The following is a 26,462-nucleotide window of genomic DNA, read 5'->3' on the forward strand; positions in this document are numbered from 1 at the left end:
TAATTGACAGTGGACTCACCTCTGTGCCTTTCAAAGAGGACAAAATTAATTTCCTACAAGCCATCTATATTAAATCACTACCATTTTACTCCATTACACTGTCCTTGTTATGTACTAACAAAACTCATCAAGGAATGCAAAATAGCCAAAGGCTCTTTGATAATTATCTCCTTCTTGACCCCAAACATTAACTTTTACCAAACACAGGGGTTTTTTCTGGACACACCTGCAGCCATGAAGTCTCATTCCACTGGTAATTGTCCCCTATTTCCCTCCGCGGATTCACTTAACCCTCAGAAACCTTGTGCATCTCAACCCCAGTTCCCCTTCTGATGCAGCTTGCTTGCATAATCCTTGTACTGCTGCGCTTCTTTCTCATTTTGTCAAAATTCATTTATTTTTGCCACAGATCAACCTAATTAGAAGGAAGGCTTGTGGTGAAAATACGTCTTTATTGCTGTCATCATCAATATCACACTCCTTATCTGGGTCACTGAGCACTGATTGGCTGCATGGCAAATGGAGTGGAAACACTCCATTTTGTTCAGAGCCTTTCATGTTTCAAACGGACGCCCACTGGGAAAAGAATGTTTATAATAGTGGGGGGTAAATGGTTAACAGGTCTCCACTTTCCCACAAACACCTTCTCGTGGAGAGAAGTTAAAGACACAGAAACAGAAAATAAAGAGATAAGGAACGGTCTGTCTTCCGGGGACTGAGGGCAGTATCACACTTGATAAGAAAAGCCTGGCGGATTAGTCAAAGGCATTCTGCCTGGATGTTGAGAATGGAAGCCTAAGTTCAGGAGCTGAACACAAATGCTGTTTACGTGGAGATAGCACTGGAGACTGCTTTCAGGCAGAACAGAAGATTGGGATTTCTCAGCTTATCGTAAAGCTGTTTTTTGGTGAAACAGCAGTAGCATTCTTTTTAATTCAAGGTCAGTGCTTTTGTTTTAGCATCTGCAGGTAATGAAACAACAAGCTATCAAAATATACACTCAATGACTTCATTAGACCTTGCTAGTACCTAGGTGGCTCCTTTTTGCCTTAAGAACTGACTCAGTGCTTTGTCCAATGCTGATAGCGCAACACAGACACTGCGGATTTGTTGAATGGACATCCACAATATTTTAACACATCCCAAAGGGGCTCTACTAGATTAAGAGTGGTTGACAGTGGAGGATGTGGAACTAATTGAGATGTTCATATTACCAGATTGATATGATTTGATTTGGGCTTTGTGGTCAGAAACATTACTCAGGTGGGTTGTTGTGTTTAAACAATGGTAAACTTGTACTAAAGTGTTTCAACAAAATACTCTTCACACCATTATGCTACAACCACCAGCCTGAACCATTAAAATAAATCAGCTTCTTAATATAGGGTGCTCAGGTGCCACGTCCATCAAAATTGCAGAACGAAAGCATTGATACATTAAACATAAAGTACAAAAACCAGAGAACAAAAAAAAAAAATTGGCAGTTTTGGGAAAAATAACTGATGCTCTGGAACAATATGCAAGAGTGGAAAATCAAAAAGTTCTTTGAGAGTAAATGGCCATCCAGAGTAGTTGCATGAAAGCCTGTCACAGCCATCCTGAAAAGGATGAGATGGCAAAACCTGATACAATTGTCCAATTCTGCAAAAACAGCATAACATTTAGTCACTTAAACAGACAAAAAACAAAACAAAAGCAAAATTGAGGGAACTGGGGTATACTTAAATGAGCACTTGACTGCAAGAAATTCAGAAATTGCCAAACATAAATACATAAGCAAAGCAAAATTAAAGCAACATGGACCAGATATTGTAAGGTGATAATGAGGCCCAGTGGCAAAACCAAAGCTGGGGCTGTAAAAGAGCCCAAAGACTTAGCCAAATACAGATAAGGTAGTATAAATGCTGTTTATATATAAATAAAAAAGCATTGATTAAAAGTAAATGAAAAAAAATGTGAAATGTCTTATGTGAGATGGAGATGACTTTAGGAGAAAGAGGAATAGGTCCAATACTATTACCATTCTGGTAGAAGAAGTACCTTGGTGTTCATCTTGAGAACATACCATTCATATGTGGGGATTATATTGATTCGATAAATCCAAATGAATATACAATAACTAACGAACAGATTAATAGGATGTACAGCATGAGTCTATAGCCAGCTAAGAGACAACTTAGTAGAATTACATTGCACAGTGCTACTCTCATTGACATTTTCACAAATAATATGGAATTTACAAATATTAGTGGCGTAATGATTTGTTACATAACTGACCATCTGCTTGTCTTTATAATATGATAACTGTCACAACCAAAAAGTGAATAAGCAATTAACTCACTTTACTATGACTTAACAGACAAAAGTTAGAATACTGTATAAATAAATAAATAAATGAATACATATATATATATATATATATATATATATATATATATATTTATATATAAATATATATCTATATATGTATGTGTGCGTGTGTGTGTGTGTGTGTGACCAAAAACAGTTACAAAGGTTCTTAGGATTATCCAACCTTTTCATGGTGATTTATTAGGAACTTCATTCAGAGTGCTGCCCCACTTCACGTTGTCACCTCTATAAAAACAAAGTTCACCAGGTCTGAACAAGAGGAAAGAGCACTGAAGAAACTAAAGTTGCTCTTTATTTCACCTCCTGTTCTCTGTTTTCAAGACCCCCTAAGCAATTTATTGTGGAGTTTGATGCTTCTAATACAGGGATATGAGCTATTCACAGCCAAAGGGCATCTGATAACAAAGTGCATCTCTGTGCTTTAGTTACGATGTGGGAGATCGAGAACTGCTGGCTGTGAAGTTAGCCCTTGTAGAATGGAGGCACTGGCTCGAGAGGGCTAAGGAGCCATTTCAAGTATGGATGGACCAAAAGAATCTGGAGTACCTGAGATAAGATAGGAGAGTCAACCCTCGACAACCCAGGTGGGCCATGGTATGATGGTGTTAGGTTGCTGCTATGTGATTGGTTGATACACTATGTACTTTGGATCAGAAATTCCCAAGAATATACTTATCTTATTTCTTATTATTAATTAAACAATTAAGTCTTTCTGTATGTTTGTTAATGTATGAAAGAATTCTAGTCAAGGACTTATTTAGCTTATTCCTTTGTTTTTCCTAAGCATGCCTGTAATGTTTTCTTGTTAATGTACAGCCCTTTGAATAGTCTTGTTACTGAAAAGTTGGGTAGCTTTAATCACACATTAGGTCAAAACTTTATCCAGTGAACTTCTGTCTTACTCTGATATAAAAGTAAGTACTGTAAGTAAAAAGTAAACTCTAACAAATTTAAAAGTGATGTGGCTATTTTCGTTAATTACAAATTATTGGTTTAGGGCTGCATGGTGGTGCAATTGGTAGAACTGTTGCCTAGGGTTTGAATAGTTTACATGTTCTCCCCATGCGTTCGAGGGTTCTCATGGGGTACCAAAAACATGACTGTTGGGACACGACTCTAAATTGCCCTTATGTATGAGTATGTGTATGCATGGTTGTCCTGTGTGTCTCTGTGTTGCCCTGTGAAAGACTATCAAGGGATTGCACCCGCCTTTCACCTAAAGTTTTAAACACTGGTCAATTCAGATCAATCTTTGAATAGTTATATAGTTATGCTTACCCAGGCTCAAACCAGTAACCAAACCCTGCTGGGGTCAAACAAACCAGGGACGGCTCGGTCCAAATTTGACCCAACACTGGGTTACGAATCAGATCTAATCCAAACTGGTCTAACCCAGCGGTTTTCAGTGCTTGGCCAGCATGTGTATAATGAGTAGGAGTGCAGCTTTTACTTCTATTCATGCAGCCAGCCTCCTCGCAAATGAGCTCAGCTTCTCATATTTGCAGAACAGAGAGCCGATCCAGAGAACCTTCATCTCCAATTTCCTGTGCTTGTGCATTCCCGCACAGCCGCCATAGTTATCAATGAAGTCCAATACCTGCTTATCTGAGGTGAGCTGACACAGCTGAATTCACTTCAGGATTACTTTAACACAACAAGACAGGCCATCCCCGGCAAGGTTGGAAAATAATTTCCTTGTAGTCATTCTGTGTTTTTAAAAGATACAGATGAGACCAGGGCTTGGATTGTTGTTCAAATAGCTGAGGTTGTGTTGGAGAAGCTTGATGCTGACAACCAATACTGGCACAGGAAAAAGCAATCTGCCTTGAAACACGCAGCAACATATTCACTTTAAATACACCCTCAGCTGGAGTTTCAATGTCATATGCAATACACGCCGGTCAGCTGGTATGTAGAGTCTAGCAAACAACAGCTGTTTTGTGTAAGCATGTTGCATTGATTTTCATCACACTATGGACCTATACTGGCGTATAACTGGCCTGTCTTTAGTCCACATCCTGATTATTTTTTCAAATCACACACCTTTAGAAGCAAGAGTAAAATGGCTGCAGATTTAATCTTGACGTTTCGCTGTTTAGTTTTGTGTCTCAAGGGAATTAGCGGGCCTTTCAGAGAGTGTGAATCACACTGAATGTCAAAACATGTGCATCGTATTTGAGTGTGTGGATTTAAATTGATGACGACAAGTGTACAGGAGTTAGGAGTGAAGATTTATCCTTTTTTTGTGGGTGGGGGCTTATTGATTAATATAGATAAAACACTTTTAAATTGGTCCAAGACTGAAGGATAACTGGTAACAGGATGCAGAGGTACACACTGCAAAAAAGGGAACTAAAAATAAGTGAAATTTTCTTGAAATCAGTGTATTCTTCCTTGATTAGAGCAGGTAAATAAGACTATTTGCCAATAGAATGAGATTTTTGCACTAAAAACAGGAATAATTCATCTCCATCATCTTATTTCAAGTGCAGTAAATCTAATAATTTTATTTTAGGGGTAAAAATACTCATTCCATTGGCAAATAGTCTTATTTAGCTCCTCAAATCAAGGAAAAATACACTAATTACAATAAATGTTTACTTACTTTTAGTTCCCTTTTTGCAGTGCAGTACTTATGGGACATGTCCACATTAAAAGGGTACTGCTTGTGTTTGCTACTGACAAACTATTTCATATTATTTCATAGAATTGTTGTCTGCATAATTTCTATCTAGGTCAACCTAGACAGTCTTTCATATTTGTGTGTTTGCTCACAGGCTGCAATGCTCATAACTGCAGTCATAAACCTTTTTTCACCATTAATGTGTGGTATAGCCTGTAATTCAAATGAAAAACAGTTTATTAGTAGAAAACAAGGTTAAACTGTTTCCATAGAGTGTGCTATCTGAAATGAATATTTTGTTGAACCACATTTTTTAAGAATTTGTGGTAGTAGCGTGCTTTATATACCCACTTACTGTTTGTAAAGAAAGCCGACTGCACATGCAACACGGTAACTGAAGTACAGGAACTAGAAGAGGCTTGTCAAGCTATGCTAGAGCATTATACGTGAAAGATCACAAAGTTTTCTTTAAATAACTTCTGCAATAGGCTTCCAGATCTGTGTACAGTTACTGAAGGGGCATATCATCTTAACAAGTGGTCGAACATTCACTCACCTGATATTTACAAATATTTGGTGGAAAAATATAGCGTGTGCAGCAAAAAGCTGGGAGCACAAAAATCACTTGATGCAGATGCGTAGGTCATTTGTGGACATGTAGAGGAGGTGAGATAAGATGACAATAATGCAGTTTTGTGTCTTAAAGTCCTAAAAACTCCATCACCAAAGGCAAGGGCTAAATACTGTTGTATGAATTATATATTGTAAAAGGACATATTTTGGATACAAAATTTATCTTGTGTTGCATACGAATCCAAATGCTATTCGAAAATTCAAAGGAAGTCATCCACATGGTTCTGTGGGAAAAGCCGGCGAGTGTACCTGAATGGAAAATGTCATGATAAAGTAATTAGTGTAATCTTTTGCATTACTCTTATGTTGCAACTATGTTGTAATTATTTTAAAGGCGACCTATTATGATGTTGAGATATATATATATATATATATATATATATATATATATATATATATATTATATAGATTATATAGATATATATAGATAGATATTATATAAGAGATAGATAGATATATAGATAGTATATATATATATATATATATATATATAATATAATATATTATATATATTATATATATATATAGATAGATAGATAGATAGATAGATAGATAGATAGATAGATAGATAGATAGATAGATGATTGCCAGACCAGCTAACTTGATCTGACTTTGAAGCAGAGAAAGAAACACTTGGTAGGTAATTCATATTCAGCTTTGATTTAAAGGTATATAGCCATGTTATATGCTTAAAAAAAAGACCAAACATTTTATAATCCCATTTCTGATAGATTTAGTTAAAAATGGTCAAGGGGTTGCATATTCTGTAAGACATGAGGAGCAAAACTGTTTGCATGTGAATGCTTTTTGCAGCTCTGTTGCAGAGTGGGTATAACAGGCCACCAGGACCTTGCGCCTGCAAAGCTGGAAAATGGTTTCTACAGTAATATATCTGATTTGTGGTGAGAGAGACAGAGATTTAGCACTGAGATAAAACTTAAAAATCTGACTGTGATCCAGTTGAACTTTTCCAGGTGATCACTGTATACAGCCACAAAAGCAACATTTATGCAGCGAGTTGGATCAAATCAAATCTGAGGTGATGGAGAGTGGGGCTGTAATTTTGCAATTATTTGTTATATTTATTATTTGCTTGGTAGTAGACTAAATACAATTAAAATGACCTGATATTTGTCAAACTGCAGGGAGTGAGCATATTTTTTGGGTTAAAAAAAATTGAAGGGAACATTAATAAAGTCTGCATCCCACTTTTAAAAATGAGGAACTAGCTTGTCCCTTTGGTCCAACATCATATATGTGTGCAGTATATATGATGTTGCAAAGTAACAGTGTTCATGCCATGGATATTTGTTTCGTGTTTAACAAAAGTCCGTGGAGGTCTAGTTTAGCTGGTGATCAGCATGTTACAGTGAGACATGTGTAAGAATCACCTTTTTACCGATGTTTTATTTGCAGCAGATTGTCCCATGCCAAAGAGAAAACATTGGCAAACTTTAAAACAGCTTCTTGTAAAAACATAGATGATTTACATTTGCTAATATAGTGAGTTTTCCTCATAAACAATCATTTTCAGTAGGGATTGCTTAACATTTTTAAAATCACCTACATAGGGGAAAGTCTGACTGGTCATTAATTCCAAAAATAAAGTAAAAAGACAAAGCAACTGGACTTGTTTTCCGTAGTTGAAGACGTTTCACTTCCTCTCCCTTTCCGCAGTCTTCAACTACGGAAAACAAGTCCAGTTGCTTTGTTTTTTACTTTATTTTTGGAATGACCATGACCTGGATGACTGAGAATCTTCACCAGCTACTAGTCATTAACTTTCTAATGTATTTGCTTTTTCCTGTAATATTTTTTTACAGCATTTCACTTTGAAATATTTAAACCATTCCTTTTATACTTGCTTAGCTCACAACAGAAATAGTCAAACAAAGCAGCCTTTAAGGTGCAAACAACCCATAATGCAACACCATGGCTGACTCTGTTACACTTTAGTCTCTTCTTCTGTCAAATCGCATCTCAGCTTTCTCTATAAACCTACTTTTCAAAAGGAAAATTGCCTTGTATCTGGGTCAATACAGTAGTTTTCCTCAAGCTGGGCAACAGAGTGCACATAGGCTAAACAGGGATATCTGACACACTTCAGTCTATTGTAATATGAGCACACACACGCACACACACACACACACACACACACGCAAGCAAGCAAGTAAACAGTGAAACCTAAGCACACAAAACACTTTGTAATTGTAAATCAATAAACAATTACAAAACCACCATCATGTAACACACTGCTTACTGACCTCAAATCCCTCAGCACCAGCCGCGTCTCCATTTTCTTGTTTGTTGGGGCAGCTAAAACATTACAGCAATAATGTAGCTAACACTTAACACAGATGTCCTTTAAGAAGGGTATGAAGGGTGTAGCAGCTAGAAAATGTAAATGTTTTTGTTTGTGTGTTGCCTCTTTACAAGAATACAAACTCTCTCTTGAGACAAAATTGTGGTTTCTGTTCATGTAAAAATTGCTTGAACCCCTAGAAAATCAGGAAAATACATAATACTTTTTATGGCAAAGTTGTAACACTTGAGAATTTAGTGAACTAGCATTTACTGTATATAGTGCAATGTAAGTTTTAGTACAGTGATGATGAAATAAAAAAAAAATGTCTAAATTGAATGAACTTGATTTCTGTCCTATTTACATTCCGCTCAAGGGTAAGTGATATTCATGCAAAATTCGAAACCAGTTACTAAAAACAATATCACACAAAAACCAGAGCAACAAAAACTAACTTTGGTGCTGAAATTCTCTGTTTAAGATAGTGCCCCTCTAAACCAGCCCAACTACAAAATCAGATGTCGAACAATTATTTAAAAAACAAACAAAACAAAAGGAGAAAAAAATCAGTTTGTGGTTGATTAAACTAGCATTACTTATTCACAAAAGCTCATATGCAAATCAACTCACCTGGAGGGTTAAGCAGTGAAAAAAACAATAACCCGTAAACATAATTTTAAGTAATTACATATAAGATAGCATATTAGTCAAAATTTGTCTGAAAAGAAAAGTATAGAAAATGGTCAGGTGTTTTGAACAAACAAACAAACTGAAATCTTGTTTTACAACTTTACAGCTTCAAATTTTTTGTGCCAATTTGCATTGAGGCAAGGTTGCTTTGTAGAGGGTGTGAAATACTGTAAACAAAACAAAAAAAATACTGCAAAGTGACCTTTTAGCACCATTTCAATAAGGTTGGAGAAAGTGTTAACAAGGACAAGGCCACCAATATCCCTCTGTTATTCTGACTGAGATGGTAGAGCATAATTGTTGCTATATGAAGAAGTGGGCCTTAAATGTATTTAATTTGTTTTGAGGGGGGGGGGGCACAGTAAACTCCAAAAGAACATATACTGTCATCACTGTTTTACATCAAAACTCAGCAAGACCCTTAACCCCAGAACGCTCCTCGGGCGCCGCACATGGCAGCCTACTGCTCCCCAAAGGGTGGGTTAAAAGCAGAGAAAAACCTTCGTTGTAATGTATGTTTCAATGACAATAAAGATGATATTACTATTACTATTACTATTACTATCAAGAACTACCAGCATATGGCTTCAATTACTGTGAGGACAGCTTCAGTGTGTCCAAGAATGTTCAGCAACTACCAGGTCTGTCTCCTGAAGAGGGCTCTCCTAAAGGGGAATGGGTTGCTATCAGTGCAGAGCTTTTTCAGGAATTGTAGCAGGCAGACGTGAGGGACATCTTGGAAGAGATGATTTAGGATTTTGGCCTTGAGCCAAGAAGAGCAGCTAATAAGCCACTCTTATCAAAGAAAAATATCAAAGACATTCTGACTTTCTACAGGAAGTCTCAGGGTTGCACTCGAGAGAACTGAGGTACATTTATTTTCTCAGATACAGCACCCTTTAGATTCTTTGGGACATCTGGAAGAAAATACTATCAGGATAAGAAAAGGTGAACAAGGACAAGAAAATACTATCAGGAGAAGAAAATGTGAACAAGGACAAGAAAATACTATCAGGAGAAGAAAAGGTGAATATTACAATGAATCCTGTGCCATGCTGACAGTGAAGCATCCTGAAAAACAGATGTGTGGGGTTGCATCTTGTCCAAGGTGATGGTCTATGGAGTAAAACAGCTGTCAAAAGGATTTGTGGATGATTCAAACAATTTGTTCTTGGGGTATTTCTTTGTCAATAAAAATATTGTACTTGAAATTATGCTGTCATATACAGTATGTGGGTCTGATAAATTATATGGTTTAGGATAGTTTCTATGTGAGTGTGAATCAAAAAACTGTTAAGGCAAATTCTTCTGAATACAACTAATTTCTATGAGTCTTCACTGCTCTGGAACCAAATTGAAGCTCATTGGTACAAGTGGACAAGTGTTTAAATTACATCACAGGTGGGTGTCATGGAACAATAAAGGGTCTCTGCAGTGACTTCCTTGTCGTTTGAGAAGAGTTTGTGTAAGACAAGATTGGTTGGATTGACAAGTTTGTGTGGGGTTTGAAGAAGTCATCATGGTCGGATTTCATTACTTTCTTCGCCCAACTCCCCAGGAGCTGCAGCACTGCTGCTAACTAGCGTCAGCTAACACACTAGATAAGGCTAAGATTTCTTTTTTAACATGAATGATCTATTAAATGGATTATAATCAGCTACACTGCTCACTTCGAGTGCTGCCACCACATAGTTTGATACATTGCGTCCATACTCTCAATAAAGAGTAGTCACAAGCACCAACAGCTCACCAATTGCTTCTGATCAATAGTTTAACAATTAACTATCATGCTACATCTGGCTCCTATTTAATAAGTTTGCACAAAACTCTGTTAGCATACAAACTTCAAACCAGTCTGTAAAATTGTATTACATTGGTTTGTCCCCAGACGTCACCCGGATCACTGTAGTTATACAACTATATGGTCAAAGTGTGGGCCCAGTGGACCTTCCCAATCTCATAGCTTCCCTTTCACTCAGCGTCGTGGACTGACATTGTTCTTGTTCGATTACGCCCCCCTGTGATGTAGTTTCAACACTCTACTTGTACTCACAAAGTTTAATTTGTGTCCACAGCAGTAGTCATAGAAATAAAATTTGTATTTACAAGACTTTGGACACACAGCTTTTAGAGTCGTACTCACATAAAAAATCCTGACCTACACAGTTTCTCAGACTGTGTGCAGTATTTTTATTGACATACGAATTGTTAGACTCATGCAAACATCTTTTTGACAGCTGTCTTACACCATTGTGACCTCACTTACTATTTTTTTTCTCAAAACACTGTGCAAGTTGGTGAGGAGCAATGTTTATCCAGAGCAACGACGCATTTTGTCAAAAGGCAAAAGGGATAATTAAGTAGAACAAAAGGATAAAAACACGGAGATTATGCATTCATTATCAGAAAACTACCAAGTGCTTAATTTGATTGAGAACCTGACTACAGTTTGTGCAACCTTGATGCATGACCTCCTAAACAAAACAATTTCAAAACATATGAAATTTTTGTTCACTGTGGCATTGTCTCACAAAAACATCTAAGAACACTAAAGCAGAAAAGTTAGGGGAAAACTTTATCATCCTTAAAAGCATTGTCCCCAACTGTAGATGAGCAAAACTTTCAGAGACTGGTGAAAAATAAGGTTTCATTGTCAGTAAGTGACATATAATTGCAGAACCTTGAACAAGTTGACACCAGATAAAGATGTGGCAGCAGGCCATAAAGTAACAAGCAAATCACAACAACTTGAAAGACAAAAAAGTGTTGTTTTTTAAAAAAAAGACACAGAAGGTGATAGTCACATGGATTAATGGGTTTCTAAATTTTTGATTTGCAAAAAAATGACATCTAGAACAAGGACCAAAGGCCATAAATGTTAGCATCAAGAGTTGACTGATTGTTGACAGTTGCTGGAGTGTCTGATAGTCAAAATAGCCATCAGACACAATGTATACTCCTGCATGCAGACTGGATTACTAGTAATTGGGAAGGTTTAATAGGGGTCACAATTTGGGTATGCATCAGGACAGGTTTTTGGTGTCATACAATTGCAAGGGAACGTAAGCTATACAGATGTCACTGTGGCCCGAGTTTGAAGCAAATGACTAAGTAAGGACAACCCGACACTTTATGAAGGCTCCATCCACCAAAGGTAGCACAATGGGACATCTGAACAATTATATCTCACTGACATGTTTCACAATGCAACCACCTAACACTATGTGCACTCAATGAAGTAACTCAATTTTCAGTGATTGTCAGAGGCAGCTCTGTTTTTGATGCTGCCCTTAAAGCCCTTTGGAGACCATAACAGATATAGCGTCCATCACCTTCTACTTATCTGTGATTAGTCATGAGGATAAAAAGTCCAGAGGGAAAACCCAGATAGTAGTCTTCCAAGAAAAGCACTTTCCAGGTCATTTGAGGGGATTCAAAGGATTTCCTAGGCCAAAGGTTATGTATATTTCTGTTCTCCTTACAGTGGGAGGTGCCCAGGATGCAACCATGATCAGATTTTTGAAACACCTCAATTGGTGGACTAGCTTCCTGCAAACCACAATTTTTACACACTAGTTGAACAGTTGCTTGTCGGCCACGTTCTCCTCATGGTGCTTACATTTTATGTCAGTAAGAAGAGTTTTGGTTCTTTTGTAGGTCTGGCATTAGAGACACATTTAGCATTTATTCATAAAGAATGCATGCATTTAATGAGTAATATCACTAGAGTTCTTATTATTGGACAGTTGAGTGGTGCAACCACAGACTATTTTGGGGAAAAGAGATAGAAGTTTGCCAGATTTATGTTCGGTTGGTCTGACAGAGCTGAGAAAGTGTCTGCAAAAAAGTGCAGACAGTGAAAGATGTTCCTAGTGAAAAAACACAAGCATATGCAAATGTGTAAGGGTCAGAGGGTTAAGACTTTGTTTTTAAGAAAGTTTGGTATCCCCCACAATGTTGTGTTCAAACACGAACAAAACCTCCAACCTGGCACTTTTTTCACAATCCATGATTTTATCTGAAATCGAAAGTGCTGAAGCGAAGAGCCCAAAAAATATAAAATATGTAACTGAAAAAAATACCTACAGACCACAGAAAAAATACATTTTCCACCAGTTCAGCAGTGTATGAAAGAGCAAAAAATACAAACACACACAGAACACATGCCATTCATCTCTCTCAGAGATTTAGAGAAAGACAAGATTTTTTCAAATTCACATATCTTTATAAGACAGGACAAAATGGAAAAGGAGATCGTCTGATTGTTTGAAGACATTTTCTTAAGAGAGTCACATTAATACAAAGATCTATCATGGAATACCAGTATTTTATATACTGCAGTTGTTATACCACAATTTTATATTCTGTAACATGTGTACATGGTAATAAGCCAACTTTGCTTCAAAAAGTGTTCAGTTAGTTCATCCAAGAAAAAAGAAAAAAAAGAAAAACTTCTTAAACAATATTTAACTCACCATGAAAGGATTACAATACCCTGCAAATGCTCACGGTCTGTGTCATAATGTCTTTAAGCGTTTAGCTTTACCACAAGAGAATACACAAAAACTCAATACTTTGGGTAACTCAATGGATTTGATCCCGCTTGTTATATAAAAACACATGAAGTAACTGAATGCTTTAGATAGTCCCAAGGGAAACAGAGACAACACAGTGATATTGTGAGAAGTCATGTCAAGATAAAAAGAAAGATGTGTAAATCCACACAGAACTGCTTTATATTCAGACGCGAAATAAAACGGTTGCCTGAGGTTCGTCATTCACGTAGAAATCTCCAGAATGTGAAAAACGAATTAAGATTCTGAACTTAACATGTTTCGTTATAACCTCAACCTTCAAAATTAAATCATTTAAATTTTACTGTAGACATTTGCCAGGCTCCTTTTTTCAGGAATAACACTTCTTATGTTACTGGGTAAGACTGTAATTATCAGAATTTTCTTTAATCACAATTTGCTGATCTGCCATAATGTCCTTTAGTGATTTGTTTGTCAAGGTAACAGCAGATGTTTCTATATCAGCTATAGCAGGTGTTAAATTCATCCCTATACACAGAAAACTGATGAAAATATGGCTGTATCAAAAAGGATTTAAGTTTTTGTACTTTTTTGTTTTGACAAGATCACAATGGCATCCACCAGTATAATTTGAAATTTTAGTTCCAAGGTAATATGCATATTTGCTTTCTTGCTGACTTAAATAAGAAGGGAATAGCACAGTTGCATGTATCTGGTCAAAATGTGGATTGCAGCAGAGAGAGATTAGTTTAGCAGGAAATCTAAAAACTGGATAATTGCTTACAACCCAGCCTTCAACCAGACTTATCACTCATAAAACCAACTAAGTCTCAAAAGAATCATAGAAGCACCGAAATGACATAACATTCTACACTTTTAATAATGGAAAAAAGGAATTCACAAAAGTGATGCTGGTTAGAGTTTGCTAGTAAAAGCTTCTTTGCAATGAACATTATATAAAATCAGCATTTTTTCCATTCCTTTTCCAACACAAGGATTATTTAGGAGATTCTAAGAAGTCTGGGAATGATATCTCTCTCAACCTTACCATTCCAGTTGCAAGTTGGAAGACCATTGTTAGTTGTTCCAGTAAATGATTGGCATTAGCAGGTTACCGATAACAAGGTTTACCAATGTTTTAAAACGTTACGGCTAAGAAACAAAGTTCTCACCTAAGCATCCTTTTAGTTTAAAGGGTAACTGATGCCCTAATCAACATTTTTTTGCTAATACATCGTTAACATGTATGTCTTTTATCGTGATGTCTACATGTCCTGGTCATTATTTTGAGAAATTACTATATATATGTTGAAAGCCTGCTTTAATGTCTAAAAGCATCTTCTGTTGTTTATTAGGATGAGGGGAAAGTGTAGTGTTGTAGGCTGCCTTAGTTCTGGAGTCTTGCACATGGACCCATCCTGTCCTCCACTGCCTCGGCAGCACCGTCTTCTGGCATCCCTGAGTGAGTGCCTTGAACCAGCGGCTCGAACTAATAAGGCTCAAATACGCTGCGCTCCACAAGCGTCCATCAACCTCGGGTGACGAGGGATGTGAAAAATCCTCCACCACAAAAGACTGATCCGTGGCAAAACCACCAGATGTCAAACTTGTTCCTCCATGCTTTAACATGTTACTTTCTCTTGTTCTGACCACAGCCCTGAGCCCCGCTGAACCGCTCATTCCTACACACGGCGGTTCCAAGCTACGTTTCTTGGAACTGCCCCACTTTGGTGACATTTTTCAAAATTTGTCTGGGGGCAGGGTTATGCCTTTACATCGGGGTGAGTTACACTTTAAAGTTCTTTTGATTAGATGCTAAATAATGTTCCAGATTGACCAAAATGGCCTCTCTTACCTGTTTCAGCATTATCAGTCAATACTACACATTCCTCGTTTACAAGAAAGAGTCTGCTGATTTGAAAGTCAAGAGATGGTAATAAAATTATCATTACTGTTGATGGGGCAATGGGTACTTTTTTGAAAGTACAGTCGCATACTAAGAGGTTAGAAGAGCTAAATTATGAGCTGGTCATACTCCCAGTGTTAGTCTATACCAGTGTCAAAAAAAATTAAAAATCTTAATTGAAAACAGCAACTAATCATAACTAGTGCTTATTCTAAATGTTCCTTGATTATCTCTCCTTCTGTAAGAAAAAAATAAACAAAAAATGTAAATCTTTTAAGACAACCATATGGCACTGACTATTATAAGTAGAATTCCTTGGTTCTCCAAAATATGCCTAGCTAAAATAAACTGATTAGCAAGTAGCAATTAGCAACTTATAGGATTTCAGACCCTAATTTCAAACAGAGAAATCCATTGATGTTCTTTCACTCTCCATGTGTCTTTGTATCAAATTAAATCAAATAACAAATAAATACTATAGATAACATATTAACCTTAATAATAATAACGCACTCAAGGTAATTGTACTGTGAGAAAATCAGAGCGACTAATGCCTAGTCAATAGCAATGTTTTTCTTAAGATATCAATGCATTCAAAAACTGCAGCAATGCATTCACCTGCAACAGTTTTACAGCACCGTGTCTGGCATCTGAGTCAATGTGAGACAATTCATCAGAAAGACAAAACAACAACACAGGTTGTCACTGCGGCTAAGCAGTTTTCATTTCTGACATAGTGGATTTTGAAGGTCAGCTTGGTGGGTAAATTTCAAGTTTCCATGCGCTCCCCCTCCAAGGGGGAGACTCTTTTTAAATGAAGTTGTTCCAGGATTTCAAGTAGAAATGGAACACACCATTATGTTAGTGTAGTTTTGGTTAGCCAGTACTGTTTTGTCTTGTCTCTGCTATCTTTTCTGCTGATCGGTCTTCATGGGACCCTGTCACTACACTCACAGACTAAAGATATTTAAAAAAACTTAATTTGCAAAGGTGACTTGCAGCTTGGGAGAACCTACTGTCAAAGTATGTGCCTTTATTGCATGTACAAATGCATGTTTCTGTCAGGCAGTGAAATAAACTTTTTTTTTTTTTTTAAATGATGATACAAAAAATACTGATTAGAAATATCTATGTCCTTTATACGTGGGGTGTGTTTGAGCAAAAGTCACACTGTACTGCAATTCTGTCAAGCTTTGACATTTAAGAACCATCTCGATTAAATCAGTAGATCCTTGATCTTTTTTAAAATTTAGTGAAAAAAGTGAGGGAAGGTATTATACTTCATTGAGAAAAATCAAATTTCCACAAGTTCATAAAAAACTACTTTAGTGAATAATAGCGTTTTTGGAAAAGGCAAAGAGATCTTTTCAATCTTTTGATCTTTAAATGGGTTTGAAATTCTAAATCCAACTGTGCAAAGGACTTTCCAATTATTTGTAATATTGTAATATTACAAATAATATTGTAATATTGTAATATTATTCTGAATGTGGTATAAAGATTTGACTGTTTCTGCCGTTTCTGCTAAGGTAACATGATTACAGCCAGATATATTCCAAAGGTGCATTGATGAGGAGCTCCTGGTAAGAAAGCAAATAGTCATATTCCACAAAACATCCAACCAATCTTTTAAAGAGGCAACACAGCTACAGCAATAACAAATTAGAAATATGCTTTGAGCAACACAAATGTTTTCTTTAGCAGTTTCACACCAAAAAGTTTGAAAGTGACAAAGCACGTGTTTGCGTTTCAGGGGAGTGGCATGACAGATTGCTTATAAACTCATTATTCTTGCTATAAAAAGCAAATGAAGTGGAAAGTCAAAGTGAGGCTTCAGTACCTCCAGTTTGTTGAACCATGGCTCTGAGTCATCCCACAACCCCAACAGTTTGTGATACGTGGTCAGTGGGATGTTTGAACTGGATTCACTGTCATCCAACTTCAACACTTTCAACAACTTAACCAGCACCAACGTGGAAAAATCCCAAGAGAAATCTATATTGAATTAGGATGGAAACAAAGACCATAGCTTAATACTTTAGTCACCCAGATCACAGTCAGGAAAGGAACCAAAGTAACATCGGAAAAATAAGTTAACATAATTTTGACACATAGAATTTTACAATATGTACATTATTTTTTAAATTAAAATAGATTTGTCAGTTATCTGATTGGATAGGTCCTCTATAGAGCACAGCTTTTCTCCAACCATCCAGTGTTATTCCACAGTTCCCTTTGAAAGCTCAGAGCCAGCCAATCAGAGAGCGTGTAAGGCTTCCTCTTCTCAAGTCCCTGCCAGTAGTTTGTTGGTGGCAACTTCAGACAGGGCCAAGCCCTTAGCAACAAAAATGGCTGACCCTTTAAGACCTTGACAGATCTTGAAAAAGAAATAAATATAAAATATATGTAATATTTCTATATATATTCATAAAACCAAACCCAGGGTACATTTTAAACTCTCTTGTATTCTCTCCATCGTATCAAGCTGTAGCCATTATTCCATTATGCCAGCCCAGTCCCCATTTCTCCATGTTTGTGTATTTTTGCAGTTTTTATGAGGGAAAAAAAAGTCTTCTTCAAACATGTACATCTTATATGCAAGTAAACAAAATGTAAAAGTGCATGTTTTTTTTCATTTTTTTATGTTTTATCCACTATATCCAAAAGTGTTGCAGGCACTTAAGTCCCTCCCAAACAAAGCAGGTGTTTTTCGACAGTGGATCAGGTTGGTTTGGTTATTCCTGGATTTGTGTGGGGCGCTCTGTCTCTTTTTGTCTCTGTCGATCTTTCCGTCTCTTGGGGAAAGGGGCCACCCGGTGGGGGAGCGGCTGCTAGCCCAGGATGTCCAGGTAGACTGGGGTGGCTTTTCCCATGGCGAACAGGACCTTTTGAATGTCCTTAATGTTCAGTCGCTGCTGCGGTTCCCTCTGCCAGCAGCCCAGCATGATGTCGTACACCTCCTTAGGACAAATCCGTGGCCTCTCCAGCACCCGACCCTGGGTTATGCACTCAATAACCTGCAGAGGAGACAGAGCAGTGGAGTGAGACAGGCCATCCTCACTGACTGATTGTTTTGCTTTGTTCATAATGAGAAAGTGGGGACACTGAGATTTGAGCTAATGAAACTGAGATGAAAGAAATAAACAGAATGGATTCAGTAGTAAAGATGTCCGATATTAAAGGGGAAACAGGATTTGTGTTGATTATTTTTTTCTGTCCTACAGCACAAAGTAAAAAAAAAAAAAAAAAAAAAAAAAAAGCTGAATATCTGTGAAGGTGGATGCGTGAACGCCTGATTGATCATTATTTTGTTAAGCTTGTGCAGCAATTAGTCAGATGACTCACTGTTGTCATGACAATGTTATTTCATTCCTTGAACTACTAAAACTACACATTGGTGGCTTGCATGGAAAAACCCAGCTTTTCTGCCGTAGGGATCCAACCTGGTCACTAAACAAATTGTGACATCAAACAAAGATAACTTGAGTAAATACAAAAAGCAATTTTCAAATAATTTATTCATTTATTATAGGAAAAAGCCAATCCAAACCAACATGACCCGATATGAAATTTTATTTTCCGCGTTTGTTAAATCATGAATTAACTTTGATAAACCAGATTTTATTAGTTAAATTTCACAAACCCTCCTGATGCCTGATTATTCCCAGATCTTGAACTTGTTCCACAACACGAAACACGCTAAAAGATCTCTTTCGTTAGATCCTCAATCTAACGAAATTCAAGATCAGATAAGAAAGAATAGGTAAGTGTGAAAAGGGTTTGGGCCTACAGTGAACCACAGTGGGAGCCAATTATTTGCAAAAAGAGGAAACATGGAACAGTGCTGAATCCTTCTGGGACTGAAGCAGGAGGTCACAATAACCCAGATCAAAATCTAAAGTACTGCAGGCCCCAACTGCCAAAGGTAGGGACAGTATTCATGATTTAACCATAGGAAATAAAGACTAGGCAAGAACAGCATCAATGGGAGACCTCCAAGGCCAAAGCCAGTGCTGACCAAAAATAATACACAGGCCCATGTCTCATTTCCCCAAATCATCCTCTGAGGAAGGTGTGTGCCTTGTTAACTGACAAAAATCTAACACGGGATTTTCAGATGAACAATATACCATGATGGTTCTGAATGTTTTTCTGCTTGGGCCTTGACTTATCACCATAATTGATGGAGCTATGCACTTTACTATAAAATCCTGAAGGAAAATATCTGACCATTAGTTAGTTAGTAGACTCAAGCACACCTGGATTATTGCAGCAGGGCAATGATCCAGAGAACACCAGGATATTCACAACCAAAAAAAAATTAAGGTTTTGGAATGGCCTTTTGAAATAATAATAACCAAACAGAAGTTGGGTGCCATGGTTCTGGTTACATTTAAACAATTTTGAAAATGAGAGAAATCTTAAACAACAATGTAAAAGACTCCTTTCTGATGACCACATCCCTAAATGCAGATGTTGCCACCAAAGGTAGCACAACCATTTCTAAGGTTTAAGAGCAGGTTGCTTTGTCTAGTTTTTCTGCGTGAATAAATAATTCGTGCATCTTTTATGTACTCATGATATCTGTGTCTGATATTGACAATTATTTAATGATCTGACACATTTAAGCAACAATAAACAAGCAAACACAATAAACCAAACTGGGACTGTGGCGTAATGTTTGAAGAAATAATCTGATTGATCAGCCGCTGCAATCCGAAACCTAATTTCCTGTGAAATGCAAAACAAATGTATTCTGTTTAAACATACTGCAATACATTCTTAAATGTCCAAATTTATTGAAAAGCCCTATTTTCTTTGATTTCTCCCTTTCAGTTTGCTTACATTGTTTGAATCTCCATGGAGTTCTGCCACCAACAGAAAACAGACATGACAAATTAGGGGACTGTGAGGAGTGGCTGGATGGAGGATCATGTAGAGCTTCTCTGCATAAATTCCTCAATAACAAACAGCACAATGAAGCAGCAGCACGGGGCTGCAGTCTCCTGGCAACAGCACCCAACCACGCAGAGCAGCACCGACTGGGAATCTGGCTGATTTATGAGCATTACAGCGAGTCAGTCAACAGAGTGATGTTGCATTTGTTTAGGCTAAATTAGGTCAATTTCAATCCTTACAATGCTAATTATTTTGAGAACACAGATGCCTTTTTTTGGCATCCTTTGTACATGCATTATGGATTTATGAATTGTCAGTGACTTTCTGCATTGCAAAGGCAGAGCTAAAAACATACGCCTCCTCACTTAAAGTGATAGTTTGAATCAAGGTAAAGTTCTATTAAGCTAGTATCAGTCACAGTACCCGTCTTAGAAACATAAATCTCTTAGTTTGCAGAAAAACAGAATAAAGCCTCAAAGAGGTTAAAGGCTTGCATCTAATTTTAGCAATTTTAAATAAAAGTTTGACACTTTAACAAGAAACTGTTGGTAAGTTTGTTTACTGCTGTTTTCTCAGCAGAACAACATCAGTGTTGCAGCAGTTGATGCTGGTTGTGATAATAAGTGATCACCTGTGACTCGTTGGTTTATCCTAAATCCCAGAGCACGCTGCAAATTAAAAAGAAATCCTTCCAGACTTGAACAAGGTACTATGTAGGTTTAGCATTACAAAAGAGGTATGAGTGCAAAAATAAATGAATAGCAAGTTAACTGTGTTAATGTGCTTGTGTGAAAACAGGGATATAAGGAAAAGAAGAACGCTGTGGAAGCACTCATGGCTGAGTAAAAGACTATTTATCTTACTGTGTTATATTTATCGCAGATCTTCTATGGTTAGGAGAGCACACTACATCAGTCCGTGTGTCTGTCAAACTCAACATCCAGACACCAGCCCATGAACAAAGATTTGCTTTCAATTCCTTCTCAACAAGAGATTTTGTCTAAGGTGGCTGATGTTTACACAGTATGACCCTATTTTACGTCTGCCAAGAGCAGAATAAACCTTTGGACTGAAGATGGCCCATTTCTGTGCTTTTCCAGGTCTTGTAATTGTTTTGAAATTATCCCTGTGGATTGATACTGCTTGTAGCCTCTGCCAACATAATTTCTAGATCTTGGTAGACTGAGAAAACAGCAACAAACGTAACAGGGGGCTTCTGCCAAAATGTGGATGTCTCATGTCCTTTAATGTAAAGTTGCATTCCTCCTACCTTTTCAGTTTGATTTGTATTGAACTGCTAAAACCAAAATGTGATGTGTTGTTTTGGTGCCCAGTGATCCAATATTGGTTACTGACTTCCCTGTACTATCTTTTATAAACAATTGTGGACTTTTTTTGTTCCCTTCTGTTGCTGAATACCTTTGTACAATGAGATCCTTATGATCCCTGTTGCCTCTGTGCAAGCTACGGCTTTAGCTAAAGGATGCAAGAAGCAACTGTCAAGTGAATCCCATGAGGACAGCTGAACGTCTTGTTATTCTTATTCACTACAAATGATGCTGGGTGTGAACTAAACTAGACTGAATCCTGACTCAGACCAAATGTGCTACAACAAAGTGTTAGTTTATTATGTGCACAGTTATGTAACCAGGTTCGCATGCTACTTGTGCTTTATTTTTATTTTTCTCTTACAAATTTAGTTTTTTCACTTAAATTGGCCATGTATGATCTCATATTACATGTTGTATTAGTTCCTATCTTTTCTCTGAAAAACCTGGCATTTTACCAGGCGTGTGTAAAAACAAAACTGAAGTAATAATTTTCCAGACAAATAGAGGAGAGATCAAAAGTTAGCACACAGCTTCAGTCGCTTTAGCTAGGAACCACTAATCAGGCCTGAAGTCTGGGAGTAGTGATGGACTCAAACCTGAACTTCCAAAAGCATCTAAAGACAGTTACAAGGTCGGCTTTCTATCACCTGAAGAACATGTCCAGGATTAAAGGACTGACGTCTCAGAAGGATCTGGAAAAATGCGTATATTTTTAATAGAATTGATTACTGCAACGGTGTTTTCACAGGCCTGCCTAAAAAGTGGATCAGACAGCTGCAGCTGATCCAGAACGCTGCTGCCCGCGTCCTCACTAAGACTAAGAAAGTAGAGAACATCACCCCAGTTCTAAAGTCCTTACACTGGCTCCCTATATCTCAGAGAATAGACTTTAAAATACTTCTGTTAGTCTATAAATCCTTAAATGGCTTAGCAATACATAATACATTACAGACTTGTTATCAGTGTATAAACCCTCCAGACCACTCAGGTCTTCTGGCTCCAGCCTGCTCTGCATACCTAGAACCAGAACTAAACATGGAGAAGCAGCATTTAGTTCCTAAACTCCACTTATCTGGAACAAACTTCTAGAAAACTGTAAAAGTGCTGAAAGCCTAAGTTCCTTTAAATTAAGATTAAAAATACATTTGTTTAGGACCGCCTTTGACTGTCCTACTTAAACTGTTTTACTGAAACATGATTAGTTCATATTTGTAGTCCATCTGTTTTTAATATTTACTTTCCAATTTCCATGTTTTATTTTGTTTCTACATTTCATTCCAACTTGCTTTCATTCTGTTTTATTTTCCTATATTTTAATCATGTAAAGCACTTTGCATTGTCTTTGTACCGAAATGTGCTATACAAATAAATTTGCCTTGCCTTGCCTTGTTCACTTTGCACAGCCTTTGTAGTGTATTTCAGGTGCCCCTGCCTCTAATCTAAGTTTATAATCCTTTCACCAAAACTGTTATCGGCAAGAAAATCCAAGCACAAACATGATCAGGTGATACAGACTCTTATTGCAGGGTGATAATTAACAATGTAAGGACATTGCTGTTCTAGCCTGGTAGTTTCTGCATCTACAATTGATTGGACTGAAAACAAGTGTTTCAACAGTTAATGTGAAAATCAATTTAGTTGTTAAGCTGCATGCAAGCACGTGGTTGTTGCTTTAAAAAACGAAGTAAAGGCTGCTCAATAATGTCTTTTACTCCTTGTTTAGCAGAAAATGCACCATCAAGGCAGAGGGTGGACTGCTGCCATGGCCCTGAGAGTCACAATAGCCACATCAATGCATGATTTGTCAAGATACAACGAAAATGAATAAGTCTTTGAGGTCTATTTGTTGCACCTATCTGATTTTGTTTCATCTGTTTTCTGTTGTAGATTTGACAAATGTGTGGCACCATGACAGTGAGTGATGATCATCCAATATCTGCTTTTGCCTGCTCTGTTTTTAGATACAAGTGGGTATTGCACATACTATAAGTTGAGTCAGAAATACACATGCAGACAAAATTTTTATAGATTTGAGCCAACATGAAGGCTAATTGTACTGTACAGCTGCACAGAGAAGCCTGTGCAGCTCAGAGGAGAAACAGGCATGTTTGTGAGAGGTTCCTGTGGTACCCAGTTAATAATCTATCCCTTCCACTCAGCCACTCAGGCCTATTTATATTTGTTGCAGTGATGTATCATTATGTAACCTAATTATATAAAAAGGCACAAAGGATTTCAAAAAGCTCAACTGGAACTGTTTATGTTTCTAGTTAGATTTATTCATTTATTTTTAGATTCCAGCTGAAAACTTTGGAAATCCCAGTTTATCAGTTCAAAATTGTATAGCCGAGTCTGCAGGAATCCTGTGCATACCAACATATCAACAAAATAAAAATCATATTGATCGATATCGATAATTATCAACAAATTCAAAACATAATGGCCATGACCATTTTATGGTGTTGCTTGGCAACCTATTTTTAGATACAGCACACACAAACACTCAATTTAAACTAAACCCTTTACTCAACCAACTTATTACCAAAACTGCATGTTTTTAAAAAAGAAAATAAGGTCGCATGCTCTCTGAACTCTTTGAAGGGGGCGGAGCTCAATGACAGAGCATTCCTGGGCCTGCGTTGTGATTGGTTGGGAGGATGTATTGACTGTAATATTAACCTACATGGCAGAAATGCATAAGGAAGGTAACCTGTTATTCTATTAAACTTTTTATTGACCCTTTTTTCTATCATAGATATACATCTATGGATCGACATATATTATTATTGAATTATCGTCCAGCCCTACAAGCCCTATGTAGTTTAATCTTTCGGTCAGATTTAGTTAGCAGCATGCTTGCTTTGCCAAAGTAATCCCAATAGAAATTCAATGATTGGAAGGAGAGACTTCAGAGAAAGAAACCAATAATGGGTGTTGTGTGATATGTCAGTCCACTGGCAAAGTGCCATTCTCTATTGATGGGCCGAGGAGCATCTCAAAGAAAATAAAGAGGCAACACAGGGTTGTTGGATCAGGATTCAAGATGGCAATTTCATTTACATCTGTTTACATCTGTTATTGGCTTATGTTAAAGTACAGCCACATGTTTGTATTTTCAAAATCTTTGTTTAGTAAGGTTCCCCCATACTGTATAGTAAACATACATACTCTATCTTTGGGCAATGGAAAAGAAACTGTACGAGTCATATTTTGGAGATAGAGATTCCAGTGTTTAAACCAAAACTGTTATGGAAATCCATCCATTCAGCCAGCTTTACATGCAACCAAACTCAATAAATTAGAATATTATCAAAAAGTAAATTGTTTCAGTAACCCAATTAACTAAGGGAAACACGTCATATGGATTCATTACTGACAGACTGATATTTTAATGCAATTATTTATCTTAATAACTATGATTTTCTTTCTTACATAAAATAAAAATGACTTTAATGATTAGAATAATGCATCAAACTTAAAAAAAAATTAATACTGAAATGTGGTCTTAATGAAAAGTATGTTTAATACTTGCTTAAAGGTTGGTATTTTTAAAAGGCACTTTTAATCTGACAAAGGAGCTTCATTGGAACCATTATCTAATTTATTAAATCATGAATTAACTGTGGTCAAACATTCTTTTTTATGATTTCACAAGCCAGATCCAGGCCTGATCATTACCAGACCTGCATGATAAATATTTAGTATCTCATTAGTATCTGATGACTGAAAGATCTTAAAAAGCAAAACATTATCTAAAAAAAATCAAAAACAATATAAAAATAAAGTCATTGACATCTTTTATTCTAGAGAGGGTTATAAAGTAATTTCAAATACTTTAGGGACCATCCCATAAGATACTGCTTGACCAAAATGACATCCAAAGCACAGCAGCAAGGCCACCAACGAATGATTAAAAACATAATGTATAATCAATGTATATGAGTGGCCTAGCCAAAGTCTGCACTTAAATCCAATTCAGATACTGTAGTGTGAACCTAAATACAAAATTCCTCAGTAGTTATGTAAAACACTCGTTGCCAGTTGCTGCAAACAAATAATACCAGTTACTGCTGATAATGGTGGCTGAGCTAATTGCCATGCAGGTTTTTTAACAGTGATTGTGATTGTAACTGTGATTAAAAAGTATAAACATCAAACAGATACAAACACTTTTTTATAGCACAGTACCTAAGGACATTTCAAGATTGAGTAAATAGCTTGAGACAAAAGTGACAGAAAAAAAATGAAACCTGTTAACACCACAGTCCTAAACTCATTAAAGGACAATTTGCACAAAAAACCTCAAACAATGCAGATCCTTTTCAAGATCAGTTGTTTGTGTACCTTATAATCTTAAAACTGTTTGTTGACCCTCAAGGAGGAAATTCCTATTTTTTTTCTTTCCAACCCCCATAAACGTTACTGTGTTTCTTCAGAGGGCAACCTACAGCAGAACAACAGATAGATGGGCTCAAGACAAAAATATCCTGTGATTTGTTCCCTTGTGATCTTGTCCATTTCCTTGCCTTTTCAAATATTTTTCTCTTGGTTGCTCAATTTGCTCTCATGGCACACAACACGTAATTACCCTTGGACACTTATTTATAACTAGTCATAGCTGTACAAGCCACTGGTTCTCCATCCATCCAGCCAGCCAGATGTCCATCCAGCCAGCCAGATGTCCATCCATCCATATATATATATATATATATATATATATATATATATATATATATATATATATATATATATATATATATATACTTACATACATACATTCATCCATCCATCCATACTGACATCCATCCATCCATCCATCCATCCATCCATCCATCCATCCATCCGTGTCTTTAGCCTACTGTGTCCTGTGTATGTTCATTGACATGCTGGGGGCTCGCCGTACCTCATTGTTACCCAGCTGAAACCAAGGCTGCTTCCCATAGGTAAAGATCTCCCAGAGGATGACCCCAAAGCTCCAGACGTCACTTTCTGTGGAAAACTTCCTGTACATGATGCTCTCTGGGGGCATCCAACGAATAGGTAGCATGGTGTGTCCTCCAACCTGAGTAGACAAGAGAATAAAGAAGAGCAGGGTGAGACAGATCAATCGTCTTGTTACTGAAAAGTGCTTTATAATTTAACTTGGCATGCGTTGCCTTACTGCAAACTGAAA

General features: G+C 37.0%; 1 protein-coding gene across 2 annotated transcripts in view; it reads right to left on the bottom strand.

The window, feature by feature from the left end:
- Nucleotides 1-12,612: 12,612 nt before the first annotated feature.
- Nucleotides 12,613-26,462, bottom strand: part of ntrk3b (neurotrophic tyrosine kinase, receptor, type 3b) — a 316,929-nt gene continuing 303,079 nt past the window's right edge. For both annotated transcript variants that reach the window (XM_021307316.2, XM_021307312.2), the window contains exons 15-16: nt 26,193-26,351; nt 12,613-18,076 (exon numbers count right to left, since the gene is read on the bottom strand). In XM_021307316.2, coding sequence (XP_021162991.2) covers nt 17,891-18,076; nt 26,193-26,351 — 345 coding nt within the window. In that variant the 3' untranslated portion in view covers nt 12,613-17,890. The remainder of the gene's footprint in view (nt 18,077-26,192; nt 26,352-26,462) is intronic.

This window comes from Fundulus heteroclitus, chromosome 4 (assembly GCF_011125445.2).
Source record: "Fundulus heteroclitus isolate FHET01 chromosome 4, MU-UCD_Fhet_4.1, whole genome shotgun sequence".
Classification (NCBI taxonomy): Eukaryota; Metazoa; Chordata; class Actinopteri; order Cyprinodontiformes; family Fundulidae; genus Fundulus; species Fundulus heteroclitus.